This window comes from Polypterus senegalus, chromosome 7, assembly GCF_016835505.1.
Source record: "Polypterus senegalus isolate Bchr_013 chromosome 7, ASM1683550v1, whole genome shotgun sequence".
In the NCBI taxonomy this organism is placed as follows: Eukaryota; Metazoa; Chordata; class Cladistia; order Polypteriformes; family Polypteridae; genus Polypterus; species Polypterus senegalus.
In genome coordinates this window covers 175,589,038-175,602,229 of record NC_053160.1, presented here as the reverse complement: position 1 = coordinate 175,602,229, position 13,192 = coordinate 175,589,038, and the positions used below count along the sequence as shown (strand labels likewise).

The 13,192-nt window shown below is 41.3% G+C and overlaps 1 protein-coding gene across 1 annotated transcript in view; it reads right to left on the bottom strand.

Moving 5' to 3' along the window:
* Positions 1-3,104: 3,104 nt before the first annotated feature.
* Positions 3,105-13,192, bottom strand: part of march1 (membrane-associated ring finger (C3HC4) 1) — a 493,069-nt gene continuing 482,981 nt past the window's right edge. Inside the window, exons 7-8 of the mRNA XM_039757996.1 lie at positions 12,932-13,079; positions 3,105-3,397 (exon numbers count right to left, since the gene is read on the bottom strand). Of these exons, the coding sequence (XP_039613930.1) occupies positions 3,105-3,397; positions 12,932-13,079 (441 nt within the window). The remainder of the gene's footprint in view (positions 3,398-12,931; positions 13,080-13,192) is intronic.

Here is a 13,192-nt window from a genome sequence, read left to right as displayed (position 1 = left end):
GCAGGGGTCACTCCTAAACAATGTAACCCAAACATGCTCATACTTTGGCATTTGACTCAGATATATTTTGAATAGTTAACAAAGATATGTGTGATGTATAATTTTGAGTTTGAATTAGTCTCATGTTTTGTTTCAGATGGACAGAGTACACTTTAATAAGTGCTGACTTCATTGTTTATCCAAAGTTCTAACTGAAAAGTCCCATCCTACAGTACTTAGAGGTGCACTGTGGCTCTTGGTACCCCTGTTGTCTAGTAAAAGAAACATAAAAATGCACACCCATACTTTGCATGCAGGCGAAATGACCTGTTTAATCTCCCAACTGCACATTGGAGATCAGCTGTGGTTTCCTAAAGGTAGGCCATTATATTCACTGTTGAATGCCAGTATTCGTCTGACTGGTAATGTAAATCTACTGATGCAGAAAATTTGAATATTCACATTCAATAAAACAACCTATCATGAAAAAAATGAATTCCTTTCTTATGAAGCTTATTGACTTCCTCTTTGCTTTCATACTTTATTTATTTTTTCTGTGATTGTCTCTTTTTATTGCACACCTGTCTTGGTTAACTTAAAACTAAGGCATGAATCCCCACAACTACTATAATGACTTTTGATAATACCCAATCATAAAAAAATGGCCCTCATGTATGAGAATACATAACATCCAAATCTGGAGTTTAAGCAGAGTTCCCATTGAGAAAGGCATTTTGATCTGTCAGAAGTGTTCTAAAGTAAACTTTAAAACAATACAGATTCCAGTATACAAGCATTGTGACTTTTTTGGACTGCTATTGATGATGCCATTTGAACAGGTAACACCCAATCTGGAATAAAACTGCACTTCCCAGCATGCTACTGTGCCTCTCCAAGGCAAGTATTTTTACATTTTTAGTATTTTTTTGTAAAGTCTTTAGGAGTTCTCTTGTAGAATTATGACACTGGCATTGGGTTGATGTGTTTACTTCCATGATCCTTAGAGCCATGTTGTTGAGATAAATTATGTGCTCATGATATGGTTATCTATGGCATATTGGTCTAAGGTGACAATTTGTAGATGCTGGTTAAATCAATGAGACGCTTGCCTGAAACATTCATACTGACTTACCACGCACAGGGTGAAGTACGGGGATCAGGTATAATGCCAGCCAGACATTAGGTAATAGGGGGTATTCTTACTTCCTCTCAGGACCCAAAGCTTTATTTGTTACGCTGATTGCCAGTCTTGCATTAGACTTTTAGGGATTTTTCATGTGTTACGCTTGATGCTGCAGAGATCCATATAGTTCCTGAATTTTGAAAAAGCTGTTTCAGAAACTGATAGATTTATTTTACCATTGCTGGTAAATTTAATGTCATCTTCTTTTGCTAGGTGGCATTCTGAAGGTGATCTTGCAATATACATTTATGAAGTACTAGCTGTGTAAGCCCGTGTTATAAATAGCCTGGGGTCCTAGAAACTATTGAAATCGTCAGAAAAAAAATTGAAATGTAGATATGTTTTTAATTAATTGAAAGGAACTACTCTGGGTGTCTCTGTCCTAGAAGGTTTTGTTTTGCCTCTCGCCTTTCAACGTATTGCTCTGATGTTTAGTTTTGAGAGACGGCCTGTTCTAGTAAGAGTCTGGGTGCTGTGATGAACCTTCCATTTTCAGTTGATGAGTCCAGCAGCGCACAACGGGACATTCAAACTCTTTGATATTATTTTGTAGCCATTTTCTGCTTTTTGCATTTCAATGGCTTTGTTTATCATATCGGGAGAATGCTCCTTTCTCTTCATTTTTGCAATGATTGCCCAACAAAGACTATGGCCCTTACAAAAGGGGGCTTTTTATATCCAGAGAGATATACTGTAAAGGACTAACAAGAAGTACCTTTCATTATCTGTCACCTTTTGATTAATTTCTCGTACGTGTTAACCTGGAGCTTCGAAAGCACAGATTTAAATACTTAACGCAAACACAAACTTTGGAGTTTTTCTTTTTCAGTTAAATATCTACAGAAAATGGTTACGTCTTAAGAGTTTACCTTAAAAATACTGAATGGAAGAATATGTGTGCAAATCTTTTGTCATGCAGAAACTTATGATGACTTTCAATGAGATTGAATACCTGATTTGCACACCTCTGTATAAAGTCTTAAATGACTGAGGCTCGGCTTGCTTTTCTGAATGTATCATTACTAACAAACCTGAGCACACATTCAGATCTTAAGATTCCAAAGATTAATAAAATAGCAGTGGGAGGTCGAGCTTTTAGTTACAGGACCCCAAAGCTGTGAAATGGTCTGCGTGCTACTATAAGAGATGCCCCACCAGTTTCCGCTTTTAAATCCAAGTGAGCACAAGTCTCACTACTTCAGTTCAGCATACCCTGACTAGAGCTGCTGATTATCTGCGTATACTGCATCTCTGCTGTTAGTCATTTGTGCTAAAATATAGATAATACCATATTCATAAACTGTTACTAACCATCCCCTAACCCCACAATGGATTTCTCGGTTGTTCATTTTGTCATTGTTACTAAGCATTGTGAGCTGATGATAAGAACCTTGTCTTTTATCTGGTTCACAATTAGACAGTTGTCTGTTGTTTGAATTTCAAGACCCCTGTCTTCATGTCAGAAAGTATTTTCTTGTCCATCACTATGAACAACATAGAGTAACAGATTAAAAAATCATTTAAAGTCTAATATGCTATCATTTTAGTGTGCAGCAGTTTCTGAAGGTGTCTGGTCTCGAACTTGAGGTACAGCAGATACTGTATGTAACAAGGATGGATTCCAATCTTGTCTTTAATTGTAGCATTTGTTTTGTGAGTGAATGGCTAGCCAAGTGAAAGAAAAACAAGAAACAAAAGCCAAAATTGTTCAAGCTAGCATAATTTGGAAGATTGCAATAGGTAGCAGCCACAATTCCTTGATTTCCAAAAACTATACTTTTCTGCTACCCCAGTAAATCTTACTGTATTCTGAATACTTCCAGAAAAAAATGAATTTGTCCATGAAGTTGTGTTTAATGAATACTTTAATGACCACCTCTGCCCTTCACAAAATCTAACATATTGTACAGAACAGAGATGCACACAGCGGGTCACTTGACATTTACACCAGAGTCACCTCGGGCACCAAGGCTTCACCCTTCATAAAGTCTGTGGACTTTTTCAGTATCAGTGTTGGCATCTCTGAACTGTCGCAGTGGTTACAAGAAGATTGTTGTTCTTCAACCTCAGTTTTAGTTTCTGGGCAGTTCTGAATGAGGATCATACTGTTATGTGCCTTAAGCCGTTTCCACAGATTAATATAAAATTTACGCTCGGCATACAAGATGACGATACTTAAGATAAGTGAGGGAGGAGCGATGACAATCTTCACCCATAAAGTCCAGCTGAAGATTCCTAAAATGAGGACAAGCAAAGAATAAATGAGCATAGATTAGTCAAAACATAGAAATAACTGACATTTTCAAGCTAAGCATTACAGAAGACCTTTGGGGGGAATAAAAGCCGTCCTAAGCCAGTGGCTTCATTTATATAGCTTGGGAACTCTCAAAATGAGGCTTGAAAGGTGCCGATACGTCTTCCCACGTTAACATTGGAATTTATAAAAGAAAACTTGACAGAAGAACAAGTGTATATTTATGGTGGCATGTGCATCAGCAGGTCACCTTCCGAGTCTCTGCCAGGTATGCAGTTCCACCCCAGGCAGAGAAGGGGTGCTGTTGGTAACTATGTTGTCTTCCTTTGTCCCCCCAAAGTACCAAGAAACCGCCAAGTGAGAGCAACTGACTGCCTAGAACAGGGGGTTTTTAACGTCGGTCCTGGGGACCCCCTGTCGCTGCAGGTTTTTGTTCCAACCAGCTTCTGTTTTTAATTGAACTCCTGGGCTAATTAAGTGAACTGATATTTCCCAAGTTCTGTGTTTAAGGAACAATATATTAATTAGAAAACTAAGTTTGCTAAAAAAAAATACACTCACCTAAAGGATTATTAGGAACACCTGTTCAGTTTCTCATGAATGCAATTATCTAATCAACCAATCACATGGCAGTTGCTTCAATGCATTTAGGGGTGTGGTCCTGGTCAAGACAATCTCCTGAACTCCAAATTGAATGTCAGAATGGGAAAGAAAGGTGATTTAAGCAATTTTGAGCGTGGCATGGTTGTTGGTGCCAGACGGGCCGGTCTAAGTATTTCACAATCTGCTCAGTTACTGGGATTTTCACGCACAACCATTTCTAGGGTTTACAAAGAATGGTGTGAAAAGGGAAAAACATCCAGTATGTGGCAGTCCTGTGGGCGAAAATGCCTTGTTGATGCTAGAGGTCAGAGGAGAATGGGCCGACTGATTCAAGCTGATAGAAGAGCAACTTTGTCTGAAATAACCACTCGTTACAACCGAGGTATGCAGCAAAGCATTTGTGAAGCCACAACACGCACAACCTTGAGGCGGATGGGCTACAACAGCAGAAGACCCCACCGGGTACCACTCATCTCCACTACAAATAGGAAAAAGAGGCTACAATTTGCACGAGCTCACCAAAATTGGACAGTTGAAGACTGGAAAAATGTTGCCTGGTCTGATGAGTCTCAATTTCTGTTGAGACATTCAAATGGTAGAGTCAGAATTTGGCGTAAACAGAATGAGAACATGGATCCATCATGCCTTGTTACCACTGTGCAGGCTGGTGGTGGTGGTGTAATGGTGTGGGGATGTTTTCTTGGCACACTTTAGGCCCCTTAGTGCCAATTGGGCATCGTTTAAATGCCACGGGCTACCTGAGCATTGTTTCTGACCATGTCCATCCCTTCATGACCACCATGTTCCCATCCTCTGATGGCTACTTCCAGCAGGATAATGCACCATGTCACAAAGCTCGAATCATTTCAAATTGGTTTCTTAAACATGACAATGAGTTCACTGTGCTAAAATGGCCCCCACAGTCACCAGATCTCAACCCAATAGAGCATCTTTGGGATGTGGTGGAACGGGAGCTTCATGCCCTGGATGTGCATCCCACAAATCTCCATCAACTACAAGATGCTATCCTATCAATATGGGCCAACATTTCTAAAGAATGCTTTCAGCACCTTGTTGAATCAATGCCACGTAGAATTAAGGCAGTTCTGAAGGCAAAAGGGGGTCAAACACCGTATTAGTATGGTGCTCCTAATAATCCTTTAGGTGAGTGTATATTAAAATGTACCAAGCAGTTATATAGGAATAATGTATTTTTTTCTTTTTAAAAGTATTTTCATCTTGATTTTCATTCTACTTTTCTAGGTGTTCTAATTGTTTAATTAATCCATTATTTACTAATTAGTGGGTCTGACTCTAAAGTACTTGCAGCCTTTGATTATTCAGTGTTGTTTGCCTGGGTGTCTGCTCTGCTCGTTTTAAGTTGTCATTATTAAGATACAATGAAGGGGGAAAAAGTGCACAGAGAAATGGCAAAGTATAATGAAATCAACAAAGAGAGTTAAGCATTTAAATCTAGAGCAAAAGCAGAAATATTTATAAATGTCTTATAAATGTAAAAATCATGCTGCTATGCTTTTTTGAATGTCGAATAAAAGAAAAAAATTACCAGCTAATTAAATGAGATCAGTGCTATAAGGTGTTGTCACTGATTAGGAATCTGGTTGGAACAAAAACCTGCAGCCACAGGGGGTCCCCAGGACCGACGTTGAGAACCCCTGGCCTAGAGGGAATCAAAAAGGCGGAGCCCCTCTACTACCTAAAACAGCAGGACTGAGCTTTCGGGAAGCTATCTTTTATTGTACTTTTGATGGTGTCTTGCATTTATTTTCTTTGTGATTTCATTTGAAATAAGCAGGGATGGCCAGGATTGTGCCCCAACATTTTTTTTCTCGATTCATGTCCCTTTTCCCTTGGATGACCTTATCGGCAACTCCAGCATTTTGGAGATACTGGTAAAATGACTACTCTCTTGGACAAGTTGGGGAAAAAAGACAACTCACATTTATAATTCATATCCGTTCAAGCCGTAATCAGAATGTGTGTTGACGTGACAAGCATATTACATATCAAATGCAGTGAATATAATGTTCAGACTGAATTTTAGTTCCTTTTTAACTCTTTTTTGAGGATTCGCTTTTATTTTTTTGTTTCGTCAGACTCCCTTTTATTACCCAGCTTGTGAAAAACATAAAGCTAACAAAAGGTTTTCATCAGCACTCACATTGACACTTTCCTCCGACAGCTCAAAGAATCTGAGTCATTGACAATACACAACACAGAAGATTTCTTTTGACTGGGCTGGCTGGCGGCATTTGACACCCTACTGTAATGAAAATGAACGGTGATTTAGCTTTATCTCATGGACTGTGCTGCAATCTAGTGGAAAAAACTATATAATACATTCTAGGTGATTTTTCTCTTAACGTTTAGCTTTCAATTCTTTTTGTGTTGACTCTTGTCAACACCTGTCCTGAGGGCTAATGCTACGTATTTGCACTGAAGATCTTTTTTGTTAGTTTATATCAGCTACCTGTTGTCACTACTCTGGTAGGTCAGGAATATCTCATACCTGCTGTGCTGGAAGCCATTAATCAACCAGCGAGGCTCTACATCCAGTTTTTGTATAGTGTGTGTGGGTGCACATACCTGAAACTTAACGTGTTTTTGCCAAGATAAGAAGGCAATTAGCAGCAGAGTCCGTTTCTCCTGATGTAATCAGAGCACTTGACGGCATTCATTTTTGCAATAAGGGCACCTAGCAAGAAGGAAGCTGCTTTTGTAAACCGTAACTAGTGACATCCCATTAATGTACAAGCCTTCTGCGATGCCATGATGAGGCTGACGAACATTGTGTCTCAGTGGAGTGGCCTGGGTCATCCCGTGATTCATTTGTTTTGAGGCAAAGTAACTTTGGTAGATGTAACGGTGCTGTACATGGTGGCTGGATTATCGATAAGTTAACAGGCTGAATGGTCAGTTTTTCATATGTCCTTGAGCAAGGTCCATAACCTGCAATTGTTCTGTCTTGGGTATGACGTTAACTCTTTCAGGGCGGATGTCGACTTTTGTTGGCAGGGAGGGGTTTGAGAGTAGTAAGCAACTGCAAATGGTGACAAAACCCGCCATTATATTTTAGTTCAACTCTCTTTGCTAGAAGGAAAGTTAGCTTCATTCGTTTGACCGAGATTCCCTGCACTTGCGGGAGCAGTGAAGAGCAAACAGTGACAAGAACGGTATCGACATCTGGCGAGAGATCGAAGCGAATGCACAAAGCAAACTACTCCGAGGACGACGTTTTGTATATTATCGCTGAATTGGACTCTGACCTGTTGCAAGTGATCTAGAGATCGAGATCAAAAACGAAAGTGAGGTACCAGCATCCGCTGATCGATCTCCGGCTAATTGTGGTGCCGAACACGTTTGTGTAGATGAAGACTGTCACTCACAATGACACGAGGTACAAACCAGATTTCATTGCGCTGAGACCGTGACTGCTGCTGCCGTCCCCAACCCACATCATGAGAAGACAGACTGGCAGCCATCCTGCCACGCGTTCCTGCAAGCCGTCATGCCGCCCGTGAGTGTCTCGAGCAACAAGAGACTGTGAACTGGCGGCCACAGCACCCAGCAACTGATTGTTTAGGTTGATTTATGTGTGAGACCCTTGCTTTGGGTGCTTTTCAGAAAACTGTTTTTTGGAAAAGATATTCAGCCCTCAAAGAGTTAATCTGCATCCAGCCCTGCAAGGAGGTCCCCCATCTTAACAGGGGTTATTTGGGGGTTGGTGAAAGGATTGGCACTTTAACCACTGTAAAAAAACAAACTCACACTGTACCAATGTGGTGCTGAGGTGTCACCCGCTCCACTTGGGTCTCAATCCAGGTGGTTTGTCATGTGGTGGGTGCAGCAACTCGCTATCAGGTCATACTCCCAATCGTTCTGTCTGAACTATTCATTGCTGCAGCAGTCACGTCATTACATGTGCTGGGTGATAGTGGCTACCCAGTCAGACATTGGTGCCTTGCACCTTTTCCAGACCCCCAGAGAACAGGGGAGAGATGCTATAATGCTGTGTGTGATCTTGTGCTGTCAGTTGCGGAGCACATCCACTCTCCCTTGAATGCAGATGCTGGGTCTTGATGCATCAGGTTGGGGAGCTGCTCTACTGGCCAAGTGAAGTTCTGCAGCATTGAGATTGCATATGTATGAGGTTGATTAGCATGTTCCATATATGGCTGTTTCAGGGCGGAGTTTGAGGCTTATTCATGTATGGACATTTACAAGGTGATTGTGATTTATAAACGGTAAATTGTGTAGAATGTTTTTGGCTGAAATCCACACAAAATGAGGTCCCAAATTTTGTGTGTGTGGATGAGGGGGGTCTATAAAATAAATGCTAAAAAGCTTGCTATAAATCACACGTTGTCCTTTACCAGATTTATGAGAAGGTATTGTAAAAGCTGGCAGACAGCAGTTCACATACTGGGCAGTGTGAGGGGCTCGAGTAGCAGCAAGTCTTCTCGAAGGGAAGCACGTTTGTTGACCAGCGTTGAGGGGATTCGAGAATGAGGTCAGAGACTTTTAGAGGAAGAGTGACAATAGGAATCCCCACACAGCTATTAGTGTCTCTGTGATGCCAAAGAGCATGATAGTTAATAACAGAAAGTGATGGAGATTGCAGATACTGTGAAGCCAAATGTGTCCACATGGAGAAGTCTACCACTTTACCCTTCAGACTGTGCTTCTGCTTTCTGTGCTTTTAACAAACTTGAGTTGTAGCTCTGGTCTGATGTCAGATCAGGTCAGGTTGGGGAGCATGCATTGCGTTGCCGCTCCCACCACAAAACAGCTTAGGATCCTGGTTGGCAACCCTCTAGGCAGAGACGTGGTCCAGTCCCACCCTCCGGAAATGACCCTCTATCTGTCTCAGCCAGGTGTTATGTGGGCAACAACTTGGCCTGGTCTAGCCACTCGGGTCCTCAACAATGAGGATCCTGTGCGCCTGATCACCCTCGGGTAATCGCACCACATGGCCGTAGTGTCATAACAGACGCTCCCTTACAATGCAGGTAATGTACCTCATTCAGGACTCAAACACTCAACCAGGAGCAACCACTCATTCAACACAAAGTCAAACCAGCAGTACCCAAGGGTCTGATGCTGGAAAGGAAATTGGCTTATGGCATAAAATTACAATTACCTTAGTCCACTTGTTGAAATTGCATTTTTATCATCACACACCCAGCACCTAAATGTAAAAGTCTCATTAAAGGGCCTGTTCTATGTGATGCTTGCCAGAAGTACAACTTCATTTGTGATAATAATATTAATTCTTTACATTTATAAAGCACTTTTCTCACTACTCAAGAGTGCTTTACTGTACGCAGAGAGTGGGGATCCACTTCAACAACCACTAATATGTAGCATCCACCTAGACGATGCGATGGCAGCCATTTTCCACCAGTATTCTCGGCACACATGAGCTATTAGGATGTGAAGTGGTGAGAGCGATAGCCAATTAGAGACAGGGGGCCAGAATGACCAGGCCGTGAAGGGCAATTTATCCAGGACATCAGGATACACCCTACTCTTTACAAAGATGCCCACGGATCTTTTATGACCACACCTTATCTGAAGGATGGCGCCATTTTTACAGCATGGTGTCCTCGCCACTGAAGTGGGGGCATTGCAGTCACTGGTGTAGCAATGCAAGCTTTGGGGGACCATATAGATTTCTTTTTCATTTTTAATATCTTAACTAAAACAGCGGTTTCACAGTCTCAATGCAGTGGCTTCAATGTTCAATGTCTTCTTACCATCAACTCTGACCTCAATGGCTGATGACGAATTGTATGCTGCTGCTGATCTTTTTGTTGAACGCTATATCACCGACATTTCACCAGCGTTTTGCGCTCAATTATTGTCATTTCGTGCGTGTTTTCAATCCATCCTGTCAACCAAGTCGACTGTTTTCAAAGTAGCTGAACTGTTGCTGATAGATCACTGTGCACAGTTGTCTACTTTCAGTGACGTTTTCACGGCTTACATGTTACTGCTGACTATACCAGTGACTGTTGCTGCGAGTGAACATTCATTCTCCAAGTTAAAACTCATCAAAAATTACCTCAGCAGCACTACGTTGCAAGACAGACTTAATGGCTTGGCTGTACTCTCAATGGAAAACGAGCGTGCCAGACAACTTGACGTGTCAAACACTGTTGATAAGTGAGTATTCTACCGTACTAGTGATATTAGAAATATGATTTGTGACTTGTCAGTCAGTTCCATTTTTGTAAGCTTTAACAGTTTAACAAATCTGTAATCTGCTTTATTGTGTACCTGGTATGGCTTACTGTGAATTAGTGTTACAATCGTGAGGATTTGTGAGCGTGACCACTTTATGATATCCATTTTCTCAGAACTTGTGTAACACAGGTCGATTGTGTAGTAATACCCTGTGTCTGGTTCAGGGCATAATACACGGGTGACTGCCCCAGACCTTTTTTTTATGTCTCCTCTCCATTTCTCTGACAGTGGCGTAGTCGGCAGGACATGATGTCATCGTGGGTGCCGGAACCCTGTGGAATTTCCCGTGAATGGTCTGCAGAGGATTGAGAGAAAAAGTCAATGCACCTCGCCACCCCCTGGTCAGACATGGAAGTGTCACTATTCGAGCCCTCTAGCTGCCTCCCATGCGCACGTGTGTGACAAAATACACAAGGTATTCTATTTTCATTCCCCTTCAACAATGTGGACTATATTGTGAAGTCCATTACATAAAATTTTCAGTTCTAGGTGGTAATGCGAAAAAAAACAGGACAAACACCAGTGGGGATGCAAACTTTCACAAGGAGCTGCAAATCATTGGACTGTTTAATCCATCCATTATCCAACCCTCTATATCCTAACACAGGGTCACAGGGCATACAATCAATTCAAACTCAAAATTTAGAAGTAATAGCATTATTAAGCAAATAAATAACAAAACTAAATATTTCACTTAGTGAAAAGGTAAAAGATGGCAAAAAAGAGAACAAAAGACCCATACTGCAATAAAAGAAAAATGTTGGCCCATTGCAGTATAGTACTGAATTAGGTTTGCTATCTCAATATATAATTTTTTTTGTATTCCAAAGAACTGATTGTAAACTGGACAATTTCAAATTATTCAAAGTTTGAAATATTATTGATATCAGTGTCTCAAAAGGATAAGCTATCATTAACCTTTACATTTCTTTAAATCTTGTTTTCCAGGCGACTACCTCTCAGGCTGACGGTGGAGCTGCTTGCCTCAGTGCAGGGGAACAAATGTCAATGATGGATGTGAGCACTGAGCTGTCACTGACTGTGAGTAGTTTTATTGTTTTAAAATGTAAAAGAAAACACTGCAGACATTATATAAGTATAGAAAATGCTTAAGCTTAGAGCACAACTTCACGTGGCACATGCATAAATGCCATGTTTGTGAAGACGTAACTTGGACTTGCCCAACGTATTCTTTAAACTGCCTGCGTTTCAGCTGTAAAAAATCACTGTACGTTTAAACAGATGTACTTGGCATGTATACATTTATGGTGACTTGGAATGGTGTTTGCTGTAAAATAAAATAAGAGCTGCCGGCATGTCATCATAACACGTGTGCCGTGGTTCAAGTCCCGGAGACGTGTTAAAAATGCAGCGAGTTAGCTCTCCGTTTAAGAATCTTGCTTATCATAAAGATGCGACTCTGACCTGACAATAGTAGGTAGCAAGATAGGAAGACGTCCAGAATGTGACTCCAGTCCAGTCTCAACCTATTATAGTGCCTTCTACCATGTCAGAGTAGTTAACATGCAAAAATGGTGCACAATTCATTTTGATGGAGGCTAAACGGTGCATCTTTTCATGGACCGCTGGCAAAGTGAGTTGTTGTGCCTTCATGTATTTTACTCTTTTGTAGGATCAATACAGCAAGCTTCTAAATTCTTAAGCACCTGGTAGTATATTTGTTGAGGTTAAACTGCTGCACAACTACAAATTCTACGAGAGAGGAAACACGTTCAGTCATTAATTTTGCACCGCTTATCCGAAACGGGGTCACGGACTCTACAATTTTAGCTGTGAGACCCAAATATCCCTTTTTCCTCAGCCACACTTACCAACTTGTACTGTGGGATCCTAAGGCATTCCCTGGTATCTGGGAGATATAATCCTCCCAGTAGGCTTTGGGTCTTGAACTGGGGTCTCCGCCCAGCTGGCTGTGCCCATAAAACCTCCAAATGCAAGCGTCCTGGAGGCATCCGTAGCAGATGCCCAAACCACCACAATTGGTTCATCTTGATACGGAGGGTCAGTGGCTCTACGCCGAGCCTCTACCAAATGTCTACACTTTTCACCTTGTCTAAGGTGACCCAGCCACCCTGCAGAAAATGTTTGGACCCAAGATTTTGTCTTTTTGGATATTATTCAGAGGGTCGGCTCAGGTTGGACGGTTGGAAGACAAAGTCAGAGAGGTGAGATTGCGTTGGTTTGGATGTTCAGAGGAGAGATGCTGGGTATATTGGGAGAAGGATGTTAACGATGGAGCTGCCAGGCAAGAGGAGAAGAGGAAGGCCTAAGAAAAGGTTTATGGATGTGGTGAGAGAAGACATGCAGGTGATTGGTTTGACAGAGCAAGATGCAGAGGACAGAAGGATATGGAACAAGATGATCTGCTGTGGCGATCCCTAATGGGAGCAGCTGAAAGAAGAAGAGCTCAAAGCTCATGACCATAGGTGAGGGTAACGACGTACATCGACTGGTAAATCGAGAGCTTTGCCTTGTGACTCAGCTCTTTCTCCACTGCTACGGATCAGCTTAGTGACCACATAGCTGCACTCGACACACCAATCTGTCTGAAATTATGGAGAAAGTAATACACACATCGCCAACTAAAATATTAAAGCACTTATTCATCATAGCAGGGTCCTTACCATTGCCATTTGACAAGTAGATCATATCAGCTGTCCGATCTATTAATATTTGAAGGGACCAGATGACACAGATTAAAGCAACAATGTAAACAGCAATAGTCTTGATGATTTTTTTCCATTCACTTCTTGTTATATTAAATTTCTCCCACTACAATAAAAAGATTATTAATAACACATTAATTAATTCAGTCACTCACTTTAACACTCATTATTATTATTATATTTCTTTCTTGGTATAAAGAGAATTATCAGCAACTTAAC